This window comes from Onychomys torridus, chromosome 23 (assembly GCF_903995425.1).
Source record: "Onychomys torridus chromosome 23, mOncTor1.1, whole genome shotgun sequence".
Classification (NCBI taxonomy): domain Eukaryota; kingdom Metazoa; phylum Chordata; class Mammalia; order Rodentia; family Cricetidae; genus Onychomys; species Onychomys torridus.
The window spans coordinates 886,126-906,879 of record NC_050465.1 but is presented as its reverse complement, the minus strand read 5'-3'; the positions used below and the strand labels follow the sequence as shown (position 1 = coordinate 906,879).

At 45.6% G+C, this 20,754-nt stretch overlaps 1 protein-coding gene across 1 annotated transcript in view; it reads left to right on the top strand.

Moving 5' to 3' along the window:
• The first annotated feature begins 4,105 nt into the window (after positions 1-4,105).
• The window catches only part of Dner (delta/notch like EGF repeat containing), a 336,946-nt gene continuing 320,297 nt past the window's right edge, over positions 4,106-20,754 (top strand). Inside the window, exon 1 of the mRNA XM_036173515.1 lies at positions 4,106-4,817. Coding sequence (XP_036029408.1) covers positions 4,542-4,817 — 276 coding nt within the window. The 5' untranslated portion in view covers positions 4,106-4,541. The remainder of the gene's footprint in view (positions 4,818-20,754) is intronic.

Genomic DNA, 20,754 nt, shown 5'->3' with positions numbered 1-20,754 from the left:
TTATTCCCAATGCTGTGACCTGTGTTTTGCCTCTGCAGTTGCTGTCATACGCTGTGAAAGGAAGCTTCTCTCACTCGAGTTGACAGCACAAACACAAATACTTGGCAGGCATTTCAACAAGTGTATCATGTCCATTTAACAAAACAATAGCAGTAGCCCCTGGCCGTGGTTGGGTACACCGTCAGTCACATCACTGTTGCACCAGTTGGGTGTACTCTGCCTGGCAGTGCAGTGGGAGAGCACAGAAGGTCCCTCGCTGAGTAAGACTGCTGATAGGCACTCTCCTCCAGCAGTCTGGATAGCGCCTTTTGACACCACGAGAGACAGCCAGTGAGAAGGAAGCTTCCAGCTGAGTCCCAGCTTGGTTTCTCTATGTTCTGCATCCAAGGGGTGTGGTGTCTTCAACAATAAGGTCTTAGTCATGGTGCATTGTTTTTTATATTTTGTTCTTTTTTTTTTTTAAATTTACTTATTTATTTATTATGTATACAGTGTTCTGCCTTCATGTGTCCTTGTAAGCCAGAAGAGGGCACCAGATTTCATTAGGGTGGCTGTGAGCCACCATGTGGTTGCTGGGAATTGAACTCAGGACCTCTGGAAGAGCAGTTAGTACTCTTAACCACTGAGCCATCTCTCCAGCCTTATATTTTGTTCTTATCAGCATAAATTCTCTATCAAAAAAGGAAGTGAAGGGGGGTACTATGGTTTGAATATCTGTCCTCTCCACAACTTATACTGCAATTCGGTTCCCACATCTACAGTGTTAAGCACATGCAAACCCAAAATGAAATTAAGAAATGTAGTATTAGCTACCTTATTTACATTTTTAAATAAGCTTGAGTTATATTTTGAATCTGAAGTGTGCTTTTTGGGCTCGTGTTTTGAACACGGGGTCCCCAGCTTGTGGGGCATTCTGAAGGCTGTAGAGCCTTTAAGAGGTGGGGCATGGCTGGTGAGAGAGGCTTTTATGGGCAGACCTTTGGAGATTCTATGTGTCTAGCTTTCACTTTCCACATGCTCCCTACCCTGCAGATGGAGCCACTCCCATAGCCATGCCTCGACCCCTTGATGGATGGAAATCTTTCTAATCTTGAGCCACAGTAAATTTCTTCTCCCCGTTTATGTCAGGTATTTGATCACAAGACAAAAGCAATACAACCTGGAAGGCTGTTGTGGTACTTGGCTGGCATTTTCTAACCATCTGTCTTATCTCCAACTACTCGACTGGAAATACAGCTAATATACTGCCTTGCCATAACAGCAGAATAGATGAAAAGATTATTGGCTCTGTTTACATTAACTCTAAAAATTCAGTAGCCCATGTGTGATGGTTTGAATAAGAATGGTCCCCACCATTTGAAAGGATTAGAAGGATTAGGAGGCATGGCCTTTTTGGAGGAAGTGTGTCACTGGGGTTGGGCTTTGAGGTTCCAAAAGCCCACATCACGTCCAGTCTCTCTCTGTTTACAGATTCAGCATTATATCTGCCTGTGTGCCAACTATGCTTCCTGCCAAGATGATAACAGACTAACATTTGAAATGGCTGGGCGGTGGTGGTGCAAGCCTTTAATCCCAGCACTCGGGAGGTAGAGCCAGGCAGATCTCTGTGAGTTCGAGGCCAGCCTGGATTACAGAGTGAGTTCCAGGAAAGGCTCAAAGCTACACAGAGAAACCCTGTCTCAAAATAAATAAACAAACAAACAAACAAATAAATAAAAATAAAATGAAATTGTAAGCAAGTCCACAACTAAATCCTTTCTTTTATAAGAGTTGCCTTGGTCATGGTGTCTCTTCACAGCAAAGATAGCATGCGTTTGTGTATGCTATTTCAAATTTACAAAATGGTGGGTTTTCAGTCTTCTCTATTGTCTTAGTCCATTCTGTGCCTGCTGTCACAGAACGCTACAGTCTGGAAAGTTTATATCAAACAGAACAATAACAGTAATGCAATATTTGCATGGTGTTTATTACATGGGTGCTTTGGGGCTAGGAGCTACAAACCCATGTTCTGTTCCCCAGAACTAAACACATGACTCTGTATATGTGGTATAGTTGTCTCCTCTGGATTGACTATGACCTTCATCACTTTAAAGTAGAGCAGCTATGATGTGCCACACAAGAGGTGGGCTATTAATATTCCCTCATGGAGGGAGGGGGATACATGGAAGCCTCATAAGGCCCCTCCCCTCCTGGAGAGTCCAATTGCCGCTGTATGATCAAAGTGGGTGGGAATCCTCTGTGGTGCTGCTGTCATTCAGGTGATTTCTTGGTAGTACAGTTGAGTCACTGATGCTCCTGTAATAATCTCAACCAATTCATTGTTTCATGAAGCTGGACTTGGATGGAATCTTCTCTTTGGTCTATTAGTTCTTTTTATCCATGGCGAATAAATGTTTTTATTATATTTTCCAGGCAAAAGCAGTTAATGAGTGCAAGCTGGAAGATTTAGCCTGTAGTGAAGACAAAATGGTGTGGTGTTGTATTTCACTCCATAATATGTCCTTTAAAAATTAAACACATAATATTAAAAGGAAAACCTGAGGGCCAGTACCTAAAAAATTCAGAAATCAGCTCAGAAAATAAGGCTGCGCTTTATCTCCCCTATTTCAAAATGTTAAGAAACTCAAAAAGGGTTTGCTTAGGCAAAAACTTAATAAATGGAAATGCGTTTCTAATTGTTCACAACCTTTTCGATTTAAAAAAAAAAACAGTGCTTTGTCTTTATTTGTTTGTGTCTTGCTGGAAGGAAGTGAACCACCGTAATTGCTACTCTAGGAAGGAGATGTTAGAGGAACTTAGTGTACTTGTTCCCGGTGTGGCCCAGAAAGCACAAGAACCACCTGAACGACGACGTTAGGACCAGCAGGGGGCGCTGAAGCGGCACCATCAGGGGTTGAAAAAGAGGAGGTCTCGGTTAAAATGCCAGCAGGTGGGAGGGCGTGCGGGTTCAGATCTGTCTGCGTTTTGGGGGGTGACCCTGCAACACGTGCTAAACATGGGGGTTTGAAATTTGATTTTGAGATCTAAACTGGCTTGGCAGGGGCCGAGCAGCTGGCCTTCTGCTTCCACTAGAGGGCTTTCAGCAGCCTCCCCCTTCCCTATATTTGTGGCACCTATAAGCATCTCAAGAAGTTTTTACTTTCTCATTAGCTCAGCCTTTTACAGACAGAACTACCTTTTGTGTTCTCTGGAAATTTTGCCCAGTCTGTTAATCCAAGAGTCCCCCTCTCCCCTTCCCTGTTCTCCTTCCCCTCTTTTCCCTCTCCTTTCTTCTCTCCCTTCTCTCTCCCTCCCTCCCCCCCCCCCCCCCGCCTCTCCCTCCTCCTCTCTTTCTTCCTTCTCCTCCTTCTCAGAGTTTCTTGTACCCAAACTGGCCGTGAATTCCCTAGGTATCGGAGACTGACCTTGAAACTCCTGATCCTCCTGCCTCAGCCTTCCTACTCCTAGGATTACAGATGAGAGCCATCTCCCCAGGCTCAACCGTCCCCTCCCCTTAAGTTTTGCATAGACAGGGGTAACTAGTTTTGGAATGTGTTCATAGTAGAGGTTGTGAATGGGCGGGTTGTGAGTGTTGACAGAGACGGACAAGATGTGCCCAGTGGATTTGACCCCTGTGACTGCCACACCAGGAGGAGCCTAACATACAACTGCTCTCAAAGTAGGTCACGGTGAAACTTCCTTCCCGGCAAAGTTCAGTAGCAAATGTCTTTGCGGGAAGGGCCTTTGCAAACCTGCACGAAGGTTCTCACAGTGTTGTGGGAGGGACATCAAATGACCAACTGGGTTCAACCTAGACTGTCTGAGTCTCAGTTTTCTCCTGTATTCAACAATAGGGTTGGGCACTTTGATTCCCAGCTTCGGACTACACCCACCCTCACCCCCCGACCCCCGCGCCAGGGCTCTGAGCTGTGTGCTCCGCAAAGCCTAGCGAGAAGACTGCCGGTTCAGCCCCAAGCACAAGGGCCCCGGCAGCGGGTCTTGGAGGTGCAAGGTCAGGTCCGCTCGAGGTCGGCTGGGTTCGCGGATGGCGCGCGAGAGCTGTACGTGCTAGGGACAGGGACAAGTGCTTTGGGAGCGGGTGGAGCACCCGCGAAAATGAGGTCAGGCCGGTCCCGCTGCGGCCTCACAGATTCTGCGCCAAGAGGTCGCGAGTGGCAGCTACGAGCCATCTGAAGCGGTCTCTCCACCCACTTTCCACCCCAGCATCGCCTCGCTGCCGGCTGTAGGCCCGCGCCCGCACCTCTGTGCCTTCCGGTCTTTCTTTGGACGAGCCCACGACTCTGACCCCGTGAGGTTGGAAACCGAGGACAGCCTTTCGGCAACTTGCTGAGACTCGAAACAGAAGGGTCCTCCCGCCCGGCGCCCAGCCTCCGTGGGCCCCGCCCCCGGCCCCGCCCGCGGTTGCCCGGGGAACCACGGGCTCCTGCAGCTGCAGGAGGCGTCCGGTCCGCTGAGCAGCACCAGCCGCTGGCGCCGCTGCTAGCTCCGCCGCTGCCACCGCGCCCAGCTCTTCTCCAGCTCCTGAGTCCTCTCCACCCGTCATGCCTCCCCGCCGCGCCCAGGCGCCCGGGGCCCAGCTGCTGCCCGCGCTGGCCCTGCTGCCGCTGCTGCTCGGTGCTGGGCCCCAGGGCGGCTGCTTGGCCAGCCCGGTGCCCGCCGCGCCCCTGCCTTCTCCGGGACCGTGCGCCGCTCAGCCCTGCCAGAACCGGGGTGTGTGCACCCCGCGTTCGGTGGCCGGCCAGGAGCATCCCGCGGCAGATGCTGAGCCCAGTTACAGCTGCACCTGTCCCGCTGGGGTCTCGGGCACCGACTGCCAGGTGAGTGGACACTCCGCCTGGAGACACGCAGCCTCTCTCCCACCGCTGGGGCTCCAGCACTCCAGATTTTAGCTTCTGTTACTTTAGGAAGGGAATTCACAGATGCAGACTGGGGGCCACCCTTCAAGTGCCGCTTGGCTGTCCACCTCAGTTACCTGGCAATGCCAGCCAGGGCTCTTGGGGCGTGTCCTGTGTTCCAGGGCCGGGCAGCTACCCCATCCCTGGTATTATCATCAGCCACCAAGTGGCGCGCCCTTCCGGGGAGACCCAGGCTGAGCACCAGTGAGGCAGAGCAGAGGAGTCAGTTTTGTGAATTCCCAGTGGTGGGGTACTCAATGTTCAGCTGGGCTCTGCTCCTGGTCCTGCTGGATACAGCGTGTGTAAAGGATGCAATAGTGGGCGGTGCGGGGTGGCGGGGAGCAGGATGGTGGGCCCTGTGCCAGATGGTGGGGCATTTTCCTTCCTTTCTTCCACCTCTAGGGCTCTGACAAGGCAGCCAGAGGCTGAGAGGACCGCTGTCTCCTTTGGCCTGTGGCCAGTGCTTTCTGAGCTTGGGTGGTGGCAATGTTGGAACAGGTGAAGACATTTGAGGGCATCAAGCTGGGGCTTGCCGAGTCGCCCTTCTGGCTGGACGCTCTCCCAGCCAGGATACAGGCAGGAGCACTGGGAGAAGTCTCAGGAAGCTGTAGCCCTGTGAGGGATGGGAGGTGGCAAACAACTGTCCTTGAACTGCAAATATCCAAAAGGGATCTGAAAGAAAAGAAACATATCTTTTGCAAGTGTGTTAAAGCTCAAAGAACCCACAAACGTTTTCAATGTGCGAATTGGTAGCTCCTTGTGTGCAAACAGCTGATCCTCTTGGGTAAAGATGAAAAAAAAATATTGATCTGAAATAGCTAGATTAATCCAAGAGAAGGTGGAATAATGTATCTGGGATCGGCTTTCTTTCTTACATTTAGGGTGGAGGAGTTCGTTTCCTATAAACTGATTAACTGACGAACTTCAAGAATGCTCTGAGCACCTCCACTTTCAAATAAGGAGGAGGCTATCCTTTCCCTGGGATAGGCTTTCATTTTTAGAATAGAGGTGAGCGGGATAAAGAGGCTTGACCTTGGCAGACTTTTTTTATTTTTTTTCTTTTCTATTACAATCTTCCCCCAACTCCCATAGTAGCAAAAACTGGAGACTGACTTTTTTTCCCCAGTGCTGTATTTCTCTTTGTTAACTGTTTTCTGTAAGTGTTAACTCCCTCAAGGGGAAGGAGGGGGTTACGATGGAGTATTGTGTGGTATGGACATCCAACAGACTTTCGACTTTCTTGTGGGGAGAAGCCGAGCAGAGTCATCCAAACCGTTGGGGACAGTCTGGCCTTTGTAAGACTGACCTGCAGGTTGAAGTCAGAGGGTGGGTTTAGACTCGTTTTCTCTCTTGGTAGATGTTAGCTTTGCCTTGGAGATGCTGCTATTATGTTTGCATGCCTGAGCTCCTTCATTGAGAGAAATAGGTGATTGGGACTCAGGGTGTAGTAGAGGCAGATAGGAGGAGAGCCATATCAATCTATATCAGTTTAGGTAGAAAGAGAAAGCTAATTAGGCACTGGGCACTTTATACAACTCTGAGATATTTTTGTGTGACTCTAAAAATAGATATAGAAAATATTCAAAAAAGGGAAAGAACTCTCTATTGTTCTCCAAGGATGATAACAGAAAAGCACAAATATTTGGTTCAATATCTAAGGTAATTTATCCAGAAGGGTCCTCAATATTACAGAAGCACATTGGCTCTTCTCCAGCTCCCACCCAAGGCAGGTTTAGCTGTATGTGTCTGCCCATCCAAGGAGAAGCAGCACTTAGGGGTCTGTGATCAGAGTGGGGGTGTGGAGTAGTTGCAATTCCAGCAGGAAAGCTGAGCCAAGTGGGAAAAACCTTACTAGATGATTCAGAGCTTTATAACCAATAAAAATTGATTCCTGGTGATTTTTAATTTAGTCTTCCACGAGCTCTCAGTCAGACTCATTATTCTCATTTTCTGTGGTATCAGAAAACAATACACAGAAGGCAACCTTAGCAGAGAAGGCAGAAAAAGAAAACACAAGAACAGAAACCTACGTACAAGTACATGCTGGGTGTGGTGGTGGGATGGAAGGACAAGGGAGTCGAAGGATCAGGAGTTCAAGGTCATCTTTAGCCACATAGCAAGTTCAAGGCCAGTCTGGATTGTAATAGATTGCCTCAAAAACCAAAACCCAACCCAGCCCAAACCAAATCAAACAAGAAACACATGCAAGGTTAGTGACAGATAAGGGGATGGATGTTAGTACTTAGTGGGAACCCAATGCTCACTGCATAGACTGAGTGGAAATTGTTCTGCCTATGAAGAGTCTTTTAAACAGTGTCACCCTCCCCCTCTACCTACCCATGATAACCTGTCCCCGAGGTCTCCTTTTGTTTTGAGAAAGGTAAACAAAACAACAACAAAACTTTATTGATCACTAGTCAGCTGTCATATTCATGTTTCTGGAACTTGCTCCTTGAAGTGTCAGTGGCATCAGGGAGCTTACAGGACCTGGAAATGGGGTCATCCGGGGCTGAAGCTTTTGTTAAACTGTGATGAGAGGTGACAGAGATGGCTGGGGCAGGGTTTCCTCATCTTTAAATTGCCTTGTGTGTTTGTCATGAAGAGCCTGGCGACCATGGGGTTGGCTGCTGGCAGCTTTTGAGGCTTGCATGTTGGTTCCCCTCCTCCCTTCGATGTCCAGGCAAGCTGATAAAGGACACTCTCTCTTTCAATGCTGATAGGGAGGTTCACACACTGGTCCCTGCATGATGCTGCTGCAGCTCAACTCCTTAAACTCCATTGTCCCAGGCTGCTCACCCCAACTCCCACTCCCAAGTCCTCGTGATTACAGGTCCTATTGGGATACTTTACTACAATGGCAATCAAATGGACACTAACTATGAGAAATGAGCTGGACATGGTGGGACACACCTGTAATCCCAGAACTCTGGCGGTGGAGGCAGGAGAATCACAAGTTCTAGGCCAGTCTGGGCTACCGAGTGACCTTGTCTCAATACCAACCAACAACCAACCAAAAATAAACCTCCCCAAACCCCAGGAGACTGGGGATGCAGAAAGGTGTCAGTTGTCAGCATCTGGCCAGGCTTCCTCTTCTGATGAGAGCTACAGAGGCATTTCCCTTCATCCAGCTTAAACACACAGGTGGTTCAGTGGTAGAATCCTCACCTGCTTTCTACTGGACTAGCCACGAAAGCTAGGGATTACTTAACATGGACTGTATTTGTTTGCAATGCTTATTTCATTTTAATGAAGGAATCCTTTGCCAAATATGCAAACAGTTAAACACCTGTTTGTTTTTCATCACACATTCCCTAAGGAACTTATCCTCTGAAATGAAAATAAAAATGTATCAGTTTCATTAAGCTTGTTCTAGAATCTTTTCTTCTGATGAAGCATGTTAATTTGAAACAATGGCTCAGATGAACAAATCCATCTCTTTATTTCTTTATTTCAACATTACTTATTTAAAATGCATTCTTCTCTCATACAGTGTATCCTGACTGCAGCTTCCCTCCTCGTCTCCCAGTACCCCTTGCTACCTCCCCTCTCCTCTTCCTTTCCCTTCAGAAAAGGGCAGGCTTCCCAGATACATCAACCAAACATGCATGTCATGTCAAGTTATAATAAAACTAGGCACATCCCAGCATATCAAGGCTACATGAGGCAACCCAGTAGGAGGAAAAGGGTCCCAAAAGCAGACAATAGGGTCAGAGACACCCCTAATCCCACTGTTAGGAGCCCTACAGGAACACCAAGTCATACAACCATAACATATGTACAGGGGACCTACATATAGGCTCCCTGATTGCTAGTTGAGTCTCTGTGAGCCCTGGGTAGTTGATTCTGTGGGCTGTGTTCTCCTGGTGTCCTCAACCCCTTTGGCTCCTATAATCCTTCTTTGTCCTTTTCTGTAGGATCCCCCAACCTCCACCTAATGTTTGACTGTGGGTCTCTGCGTCTGCTCCTATCAGTTGCTGGGTGAATCCTCTCGGATGATGATTGTGCTAGGCTCTGGTCTATGAGTATAGCAGAGTATCATTAGGAATCATTTCTTTTGACTTCCCCTCCACCCCCCACCCCCAGCATGTTTGGTTCCTATCTAGATCTCTGGGCTATCCAGACTGGTTCCTGGCTCTCCCGGCAGTGTCTGGTATAGGCTGTCTTTTGTGTTGTGGGTCTCAAGTTGGACCAGGCATTGGCTGGCCACTCCTACAAGTTCTGTACCACCTTTACCTCAGCACATCTTGTATGCAGGACTAATTGTAGGTTGAATTTGTGGCTGGCTTGGTGTCCCATTCCCTCTACTGGAAGCCTTGCCTGGTTACAGGAGATGGCTGGTTTAGGTTTCATATCCTCCATTACTAGGAGTCTTCACTAGGGTCACCCTCGTGGATTTCTGGGAGTTACCATTGTACTAGGTTTCTACCTCACCTTGGCAATGCTCCACCCTCCCCCACATTCCAGTCATTTTTCCCAGTATTCTCTCCTTCCACACCTCCTACCTAATCCATCCTGTTCCCATCCCCACCTGCCCAAAGTCTACCTATGAAATCTATTCTATTCCCTCTTCTCAGGGAGATCCATTTGGCCTCCCTGGGGCTGTTCTGAACAAATCCATTTCTAACCAAGATTTGTTTGTTTATTTTACTGGGGATGGAAAAAGTCTTGCTAATTTTAGGCCATCACTGAACCACTGAGTTACTCTCCTGCCTCTGATTGAGATGTGCTGATAACCAAGAGTTGTAATTCTTTTTCACTGAACTTTTTACACACACACACACACACACACACACACACACACAATTGTGGTATCTGCAAACTAGCAGCAATCGATTGCAGTGTCCAAATTTACTCTCTCACTCTGGCTTCTCTTTTTGTTTGTTTTTGTTTTGTTCTGTTTCTGTTTTTGTAGACAGAGTTTCTCTGTGTAGCTTTGGAGGCTGTCCTGGAACTCACACTATAGACCAGGCTGGTTTTGAACTTACAGAGATCCACCTGCCTCTTCCTTCCGAGTGCTGGGATTAAAGGCGTGCGCCACCCAAGACCCCTCCCTGGCTTCTCTATGAATTGTTTTTACAACATTGAGAGTTACTCACTGTCCCTAAACCTCAGTGTCTATATCTCTGAAATGGACTACTAGTACCTGCCATATTTTTCTTTCCAGAAGCCATGAAATCACAAAAAAGAATCTCAGAAAGTTTTTACTCTAAGCATAAAGAAGTGTGTGAGACTAGAGATAATGATTGTTTTTACATCTTTATTCGTTTATTTGGTGGTGGGAAGGTCAGAAGACAGCTTTCAGGAGTCAGTTCTCTTCCACCCTGTGGGTCTCAGAGATCACACTCAAGTTGTTAGGCCTGGTGGCAAATGCCTTTCCTGTTGAGCCACCTCATTGCCTTACCACCTTTTGAGACAGTGTCATTACATAGCTCAGACTGTGGAGGAGCTTGAGTTCCTCCCGTCTCAGCCTCACTAGTGTTGGATTACAGGTGTGCACCACTGTGCTTGGCATAAGAATGAAAGTTTAAAATTTTTGGAACAATGTAAAGTGGTACACAAATAGGAAGTAGAAGAAAAGGACCATATCTTTTCCTAGATCAGATCTAGTTTTACCAGTTAAACCAGTCTGTGGTTGGTTCTCTTCAATAAACCAGTTCAAGGTTTTTCTCTGTACTAGAGCCACCATGTCTGTGTTTTTAAAATGACAAATTAACTATTAAAAATTCTGTTCTTTTATTCTGAAATAAGTGTTTGCTCAGTAAAATTCTCAGTGAGCTGACATTTCCTTTGAAATGAAAGAGTTTTTAAAGTGTCAACATTCTTGTAACAGTTTTAAGGAAAGGAAACAGTTGATTTTCTATGCTTTTCTTATATCTGTGAATGGCATTCTTGGCCATTCATAGGAAACATAACCTTCCATATCCTGGCCACTTGACAACACATTCCGGTCGCTAGTGTCTTTGCTTAAGCATCTCATGACACGGTACCAACATCCAAGGTGGCTTTGTTTGTGTCCTAATTTCATGAGCATCCATGAGGAAAGAAAACCTAGCCTGCAGTTGAAGGGCATTTGAGTCAGAAAGCAGAATATCTGGCTGTAATTTTAGACATCCTCTCCAGCTCAGGAGGCAGCTATGGTCACAGTTACTCACCCTGGAGCAGCCACTGCAGAATCCAGGACCCCGGGGGAACATCCACCAGTATGACAGTTTTTATAGGCAAGAGGTCTTCTTAGTTACCCTGCCCATGACCCCTTCACTGGACCTCAGTCCTTGTTACTTATTAAAGAACCATGGGGGCTGGAGAGATGGCTCAGAGGTTAAGAGCACTGACTGCCCTTCCAGAGGTCCTGAGTTCAATTCCCAGCAACCACATGGAGGCTCACAACCATCTGTAATGAGATCTGGCACCCTCTTCTGTATAGATAATAAGTAAATAAATCTTTAAAAAAAAAAAAAAAAAGAACCGTGGAGCTTTAACAAATATGAGTGTCTGGGTTTTTATTGTCCTCTGTCCCCCAGACTCTGACTTATCCATTGTTCTGGGGTAGAACTGGGCACTGGAAACTTTATATGTTCTACTGTATTGTCAGGCTTGAGAGGATCACCCTGTCCCCAACTCCCAAGCATATAACTCATGGCAGAGAGAAGGCGGTCACATCTACTACTTGTCACTTGCACTCAAAGGTGGTCAGTTTCTAAGTTCAGGAATTCCCAGACAGGCTCCTCTATCGGTATAGGTCCTTGGGTGAACTTTCTTTTTCTTTTTTCTTTTCTTTTCTTTTTTTTTTCCGGCCTCGAACTCACAGAGATTGACCTGGCTCTGCCTCCCAAGTGCTGGGATTAAAGGCGTGCGCCACCACCGCCCAGCGGGTGAACTTTCAGTAGAAAGAGTACAACTGTGGCTGGGCGGTGCTGGTGCACATCTTTAATCCCAGCACCCGGGAGGCAGAGCCAGGCGGATCTCTGTGAGTTCGAGGCCAGCCTGGGCTACCAAGTGAGTTCCAGGAAAGGTGCAAAGCTACACAGAGAAACCCTGTCTCGAAAAACAAACAAACAAAAAAATTCAACTGTGGGATCCCTGAGTCAGAACCTGCCTCTCTCTGGGTGCCCTCCAATCAGTAATTTCTACCTCTGGGTATGAGTGTCTTTCTCTGGGAAGCTGGGATCCAGATGCCAGCCTTGAAGGTAGTTATGGCTTAGAAAATCAAGCCCAGTGATGTGCCCATAGAAGACATTAATGAAAGATTTCACCTCCAGTAATTTCTCTTCTGTCCTTCCCAACCCAGTAGGTACAAAGAACATCAAGGAAACAGGACAAATGGAGCATGAACAGATTGTCCTGTGTGTACATATGCACTTGGAGGTCAGAGGGCAGTCTTGGCTGTCATCTACATTATTTTTGAGACAGGGTCTCTGGCTGGCCTAGGAACCCCGGAGGTCTGCCTGTCTTCTCATTGGGATCATAAACATGTGCCACTTCTCCTGATTTCTGGGGCTGGAGTTCAGTTCCTTGTGCTCTCAAGACAAGCACTTCCCCAGCTGAACCACCTCTTCAGCCCCCACAGTTGTTTCGACTGAACTCACTAGGTTATTGTCAGTCACCAATCGTGATGTGCATCTTAGAACCCTGGTGTTGAAGAGGAGACTCCCTGCTCTCCCAGCTAAAGCAGTTCCAAGCCAGTCAGAGGGCATCCACACAGGAGCCATTTCCGGCGGTGTTAACCAAAGCCAGCCTGTGTGCTAGGCCTATTGCTGAAAGAATGAGTTTTGCAAAAGTTTATGACGTGGTTACATGCAGAGACAAGAGAGCAATTCTTGAGTCCTCTTCTCCAAGGCTGAGGGGTATTTACGTATGGGGTGAGACATGGGCAGAAGTCACTGGGGGTTAGGACTAATGGGTGAGCTGCACAGGTGCTATTACACTTCATCAGCGGTTACCATAGTGACCCACACTCCAAAGACTTTAGCTCTGAAATTGGTGATTTTTACCGCAAACTGAAAGCAAGTGCTTATGAGCAGGTGGGATAGGTTAAATCTCGAGGATTATTCAGGTTTCCCCTCAGTCTTCAGAGGTGCTTCACAGTACAACTGGATAGATAGCTGGCCTCAGTACGGCACAGCTGTGGGGCCCATTGAACATATATTGAGTATGTGGGCAGGAACCATGTTTAGGAGGTCAGTGCATGAGGGTTCTTAACTGTTTAACAGTTTCCCCTAGTGCCAAGTCTGTTCTTGAAAATCTTTTTTTTAATTCCATTTTTTTGTTTGATTTTGAAACAGAATTTTTCTGTGTAACAGCTCTGGATGTCTTTGAACTCACTTTGTAGACAGGGTTGGCCTCAAAATCATAGAGCTCCACCTGCCTTTGCCTCGAGAATGCTGAGATTAAAGGCATGAGCCACCACTGCCCAGCTATTCCATATATATATTTTGGTTTTTCAAGACAGGGTTTCTCTGTGTAGTTTTGGTACCTATCCTGGATCTCACTCTGCAGACCAGGCTGGCCTCAAACTCACAGAGATCCTCCTGGCTCTGCCTCCTGAGTGCTGGGATTACAGGCATGCACCACCACTGCCCAGCAATCCAAATAATTTTTAAAAGATTGATTTTATTATTTTAAAATTTTATTTGTATGTGTTTGTTTATGTGCATGTATATACATGTTCGCGGTGTGTGTGTGTGTGTGTGTGTGTGTGTGTGTGTGTGTGTGTGTGTACACCTTTATGTACATGTGGGGGGGTGTTGTAGAATTTAGTCCACTGAGGAAAACAATGCCATCTTTGTCAGATCAGCTGGGCCTACTTGTAAGAGACTAGCAGGGGCAGGCCTGTAGACCATTGACATTCACTCAGAGAAAGAAGAGATGGGAAAGGTCATTGGAACGTTGTCTGAAATGCCAGCTACTCCTTCTAGCCATTTACATGAAATTTTGCCCTAACCACTCAAAGCCTTAGCCTACAGAGCTCAGGTGCTAGAGTTTATAGGCTAGGACAGACAATTCAGAGGGGCTCCATCTATGCAGCTTTGGAAACCATCGTGCTGGGTAAAGACTTTCCAGTGTGGGTGCTTTGGGGTCACCAATGCTGCTGTAAGGAACCCCTCACCTGTGCTCTGTGAGTAAGGACAATAAACTCACTCCTTCTCCAGGTGGAACTTTGGTGGCAGCACACTTTATTTTGCCTTTGGGACTTTATGAGGAGGGGGTGGACATTGCCTGCATCTCTCAAGGAAAGGAATTCTTGGGACAGGAGGCCAGAGGTGTCTTTCTCTATTATTTTCCATTGTATTTTTCAGACAGGATCTCTCACTGAAGCTGGAGCTTACCAATTATTTAGACTGACTAGCCAGTAAGCTCCCAGAATTCTCCTGTTTCAGCCTCCATAGCACTGGGGTCACTGGTGCTATGCCTGGGTGTTTACATGCGTACTGGGGTCCCATGGTCAGATCCTCAAGCTTGCTAATGGAGCCATCTGCCCGGCTCCTGAGATCAGAGTCCTCCAGGGCAGATTGTAGCCTTTTGTTCCATCTTTGCCCTTGGTCAGTGTGCTCGGACACCTTGGTAATGGCTGTTTCTAGGAAAGCTGGGAAGTCCATGCTAAGTTACTACCGGCTCGTTCGCTTTTCTAAAAGCTATTTCCTCATTCATTAGTAAGTTAGTCAGAATAAATAAAATAGCCCTTTGAGGGGCCCTGGCAAAGACTGGCCCTGCATGAGCACAAGCTGCTGTCTTTATAAAAGTGGATAGGACACCCCGCACACAACTTTTGTAGCTGAGGAAGTTTACACTGAGCCTTGTAGCTTGGTGACTGCTAAGCTTGGTGTTCTGACTTTGTGTTATTTCGATCTCTACACTGCCAGTGCCTTGACCTGCTCTGTGTAACTTTCAAAGAACACAGCCAGGCTTGGGGAGGGAAAGGGGGGTAGTGGTAGGGATGGGCAGATTTTAGTTTCTAGATGGATTGATGCTTCAGGCTGGCTAAAAAAAAGTGAAAGTTTTTCTTCTCAAAGAGAAAAGAAAAGGGATGGCTTATAAAGGAGGGTGAGGAATTGGGAAAAGTGGAAAAGGCGCTTTGAAAGAGACACTCTCCTGCTATCTTTTGCTCACAGCTCCTGTGGCCAAGAGCATCCTTTAGAATTTCAATATTGGCATTTATCTGCTTCTTGTAGTTAATTTAAAGAAGGATTTGTAATTACTTTTGGGTTTCAGAGGCAGATTGAAGTTTCTCTATGGGGTGAGTTTTCTGTGTGGGGTGGAATTACAAGGGAGGAAATGTATCTAGTCCCTAGTTGCTTCTCTGCTCTTCTCTGCTCTTCTCTTCTCTTCTCTTCTCTTCTCTTCTCTTCTCTTCTCTTCTCTTCTCTTCTCTTCTCTTCTCTTCTCTTCTCTTCTCTTTTCTTTTTTGGCTTTTTGAGACATGGTTTCTCTGTGTAGCTTTGCACCTTTCCTGGAACTTACTTGGTAGCCCAGGCTGGCCTCGAACTCACAGAGATCCGCCTGCCTCTGCCTCCTGCGTGCTGGGATTAAAGGTGTGCACCACCACCACCTGGCTAGTTCCTATTTTCTTTTGACTTCTTTCAAAAAAAGTTAAAATGGAATTATTTATTTATTTGTGTGTGCGCATGGCATGGTTCAGGTGTGGAATTCAGAGGACAGCTTTCTTTTTCAGTTGAAAAATCTCTATATATTTTTATGTTACATTCTGATCAGGGTCTCCCCTCCTTCATCTCCTCCCAGATCCTCCCCACTCATCCAACTCCATGGCTTCTTTCTCTCTTTAGAAAACAAATAGGCAAATAAAAACAAACAAACCAGAATTAAAAAAAAAAGAAAAACCACGAGAGGCATGTACACATAATGATGCACGCATACACGCAAACAAACCCTACAAAACCACAAAATTGGAACTATAACATTAGCAAAATACTAGGAGGGTAAAAAAATGATCATACAAAGCAAGAGAAGACAAAAAAAAAATCTCCAAAAATACCTCTGAGTTGATTTGTGTTTGCATCTACCGCTGGGCTCGCCCCCTGCTCTTAAGTGTAATTTGTAGACCCAGGAGATGCCACTGGAAAAACTGATTGTCTTCTTTGCAAGCAGCTGTCAATTGGAGATAGCTTCTGGGTTGGGTTGGGGCTCCTGCCCTCTTTCCTTTCTCAGTGCTCCACCCCACCTGGCTTGGATCTGTGCAGGCCCTGTGCACGCCGGCACAGTCTCTGGGAGTTCACATCTGTGCAGGCCCTGTACATGCTGGCACAGTCTCTGGGAGTTCACATGTGCACCAGTCCTGTTGTGTCCAGAAGACACTGTTTCCGTGTGGTCCTCCATCCCTCGGCTCTCACAGTCCGCGTCCTCTTCTGATTGATTCCCCGAACCCTGAGAGGAGGGCTTTGATGTAGACCGCTCATTTAGGAATGAGTGTTTCCAAGGTCAGAGGACCTCTTTTAGCGTTTGAGTCTCTTCCATCATGTTGATCCCAGAGATCAAACTCAGGTTGGACAAGCACCTTTAGACCCTGAGCAAACCCACCTTCCCCAGTCCCTCTTTTCCACAGGAGATCAGAGGCTAAAAAGGACCACACAGTGGATGCTGAAATACAGACTCTTAGGTCATTCCTACACCCTCATTCTGCTTAGCTTTCTGCAAAGGTACAGAATCCCATGCTTAGATGAATATGTTAGAACAAGAAAAACACTAAATGTGTCCCGTATTACCGTAGGAAGGGAGTCTGTAACACAGAACCAATAGTAAGCAACCCAAGATCTCCACCTTTAATCCGTGCTCTCTCATGGGATTTTCAGACACTTCCTTTTAAGTATAATTTATATAAGGTAAAATTTACTAATTTTACCATTTGTTTCTGTGAGTTTTAAACCACCATCACGATTATTCTGTTTCCCAGATATCCTTCTGTTCTTCTGTTATTAACGCTTTCCCACCTCAGCCCAGGCAGGCAGTGGGGTTTTTAATGTTATATAAACAAATCAAATAGTAAGTGCTTTTCCCATGTCCTGCGACGTTCCCCCCCACTTAATATAATTTTATGTGTGTGTGTGTTTGAGACTGTGAAACAGGCTCTGACTATTGTTGGGAAAGAATATTCCTGGTGTTGCACAAAGGAACACCTGAACAAATACAAGTAACTTGGCAAGGCAATTTCTTTTTGTAAAACGGGTGTGCCATGACCCAGACTGGGCTAGTGAGCAGCACACATAGATGTGATGTCCTCTGTCTTTTTTCCCTAACATAAGGGGGTAAGTGAAGGCTTGGCTGTTCCTCATTGGCTGATGTTCAACCTGTCAGTCTACATATGATTGGCTAATATGGGAAGGAGCAGGAAGAAAATTCAGAAAGGAAGGAAGGGAGTGGAGCTTTGGGTTATCAAGTTCTGGGAATACAGGGAGGCCTTTGTGTAAACAGAAGTTTTCTGGGGTTGGGGGGATGCAAAGATTTGCATAAATGTTTTATAAGGTGGGAGAGAACATTGGCTCATGGTGGGCTAGCCATCCTTGATAGAAAACAAACAAACAAACAAACAAAACATTTCTCACACTGTGTAGCCCAGGCTTGCCTTAAACTCACTACATATCCAGGGCTGTCTACAAACTTGTGGCAATCCTCCTGCTTCAGCCTCCCAAGAGCTGAGATTATGGGCATGCAACCATACTTGTCTAGTATAATGCCTTTGAGGTTGATTCCTGTGGTCCCTGGTATTGGCAGTTTGTTCCTTATTACTGTGTGCTTTTCCAGTTTACTTATCTTTTAGCTGGTTGATATTATCCGGTTGTTGACCAGGTTTTAGTGATTATGCATAAAACCATCTCCCTGTTCCCCTTAAATATGTTTTAAAATGAGGGAGAATATTTCTTATGAGTTTTCTTTTCTTATTTTTGATTATTTTCTTTTGAGCTATATTTTCTCCACCCCATTGATTTGTAATTGCCCTTTATTAATGAAGGAAAGTAGCCCTTTATCTGTGGTAGTGTAAGCACTGTTGAATACCGTTCTGGTCAAGGTTTATAGCGCTAGAGTTGACCCTCTTGGCTTTTAAAAACATATTGCTGGTGCACTCTTAACATATGTTTGTTTTAAGAAAGGTAGGCATAGCCGAGGTGGTGGCAGCACATGCCTTTAATCCCAGCACTCAGGAGGCAGAGACAGGTGGATCTCTGAGTTCAAGGCCAGCCTGGTCTGCAGAGTGAGTTTCACAGCTCTGGGCTGTTGTACAGAGAAACTCTGTCTCAGAGCTGCCCCCCCCCCCCAAGATTGTCATAAATCATATTTAAATATTTCAGTTTGTGATGACTTTATATTATATTAGAATAAAGAGACTTTTATCAGAAATCTTCCTTTCTTCTTAAAAAAGAATCGTTTAGTTCCCCTGTGCCTTAATATTTGGCCTGGGTGCCTTGGTATTTTGTTAAAGTTACCAAGTTAATTTTAATGTCATTGTTGACGAACAGAGCTTTTCTTCAAAGTCCTTAATCACAAGTGTAATGTTCCGGTTCCAGAAGGTTCTTTTCATCCCTCTTGGACAGGAGAAGAACTGGCCTAATGTTCAGTAGGATGCAACATCCCCATGCTTTAGTCTTCACATGGTATTTTTAGCTCTTTCTCTTCAAGAACAGCTTCATTAGTCCGGGCCATTGGGTTTCTGTGTTTTTCTATGTTCATTTTCCACACTTTAAAATTGGCTATTTTGGGGGTTTGTTTTTAGTTTCTGATTGTGCAAAAGAGAATTCTTTTATCTCCGTAGAAAAGCCTCATAATGAGAGAAATAAGAGAGACAGAAAAATGAGAACTAATATTAGCATTTTTATGAAGCCCCAAATAAATTCTCAGCTGGAGAAAAGTAGATTTAATATTACTTTTTTCCCTTTTACAAAAGGAGGAGGGGGATGGGGCATGATAGGGATTTCTGAGCTATTCTCACACAAAGGAAGTTAATCTTTTTTGTTTCACAGGGGAAAAATTGCTGTGTTCAAGTTCAGTAGTATATGTCAGCAGCTTAAAAAAAATCACAAATTGATGATATCATGCAATGTTTCTCATACTTAACATTTTTATTTTTGAGACAGGGTTTCATTATGTAGCTCAGGCTGGCTTCAAACCTGTGGCGATCCACTTGTCTCAACCTCCCAAGTGCTGGGATTATAGATGTGGTTCACCATGTCCAGCTTGCTTCCTGTGGTTTCAATAGATTCTACATATTTTTTGTGTGCTTAAAAGGTTATTATCATCATCATTATTGTTATTATTATTATTTCAAGCAGAGTCCATAGGAATTTTTGTTTGTTTGTTTTTGTTTTTCGAGACAGAGTTTCTCTGTCCTGGATGTCCTGGAACTCACTTTGTAGTCCAGGCTGGCCTCGATCTCACAGAGATCTGCCTCCTGAGTGCTGGGGTTAAAGGCATGTGCCATCTGGTGTGTGCCCCTGAGTCTATAGGAAGCTGAGATCTCCTTCTCAGAACCTCCATCTTCCAAGTAGCATGTGAAGTATGTGTGAGGTCCTTTGCTCTTTCTCCCTTACTTTTGGAAACACAGAATCCTGGATTCAATGATGGAGAAAGCATCCTTTCAGAAGAGTGACCCACAGGGAACCTGTATGGGTTGCATTCCTTATGACACCTTCTTTCCCTGGGTGTCCCTAAAGATCCTTCTTATAGTGGAATATGGGTCTCTCTCAAAAGAGGAAATGTATGTTCTTGTCAGTGTTCTTCAGCAGACACTTCTTCTGAAGTCTCCAGAAAGATGTGGAGAGTTCTAAAATTCTCTTCTTAGGGTTCTGGCTACAGTGCATTAGAAAGGAGTTTTGGACACAGCATGTCCTCTCGGTGGATGGCGGTAGGTAGTGCAGAGCCCTGAAATACTTGTATCTTCCTGAATCCTGCAGCAAAGTTCTCATTAGCCTAGGCAGATCTATGATATCTCATCTTGATTTTTGATTTTATATATATATATTTATTTTTCAAGGCAGGTTTTCTCTGTGTAGCTTTTGGAGCTTGTCCTGGGAACTTACTCTGTAGACCAGGTTGGCCTCGACTCACAGAGATTCTCCTGCCTCTGCCTCCTGAGTGCTGGGATTAAAGGCATGAGCCACCACCACCACAGCCTTGATTTTTTTAAAAAATTGAAGTAAAAGTTACATAACATACAAACTACTACTGATTCCTGGCCTAAAAACCAAACAAACCTATTTTCAAATGAACAATTGAGGGAACTTTAGCTCCCAGTCTAGCTCCAGAATGTGAGGATTGGTATTGCTTGTCAAGTTGATATAATCTATATCCACCGAGGAGACCAGCCTCTGGCATGCTTGTGGGGATGATGTTGATTACAGTAATTGATATGGGAAGACCCACTGATTGTGGCATCATTTCCTGGTACTGAATACGTAGAGAAAGGGAGTTGAGGCCAAGTGTGTATTCATTGCCCTCTGCTTCCTGATTGAAGAAGCCATGTGACCAGCTTCTGCCCCCTGGGCCTTCCCACCATGATAGTCTGTACCTTGAACTGTGAACTGAAGCAACCTTTCCCTCCCTGATGTTGCATTTTATCATAGCAATGGGAAAAAGAAACTAAGACATAATCTATTTTATTATCACCCTGAAAGGGAATCCCTGTGTCCTTAAAGTAATGCCTCCCCACCCTCCCACAGTGCCTGGCAATCACAAACCTACATTTGTTCCTGGGTTTGCATGCCCTTAGTATTTCATATGAATGGAACAGTATAATTTCGCAGTCTTTGGGTCTGACTTCTTTCACTTTCCAAACTTTAAAATTTTGAGATTCATCTATATTGTAGCTTGTATCACAACTTTGTTTTAAATGGATTTAATTGAATCAAATCTCTCT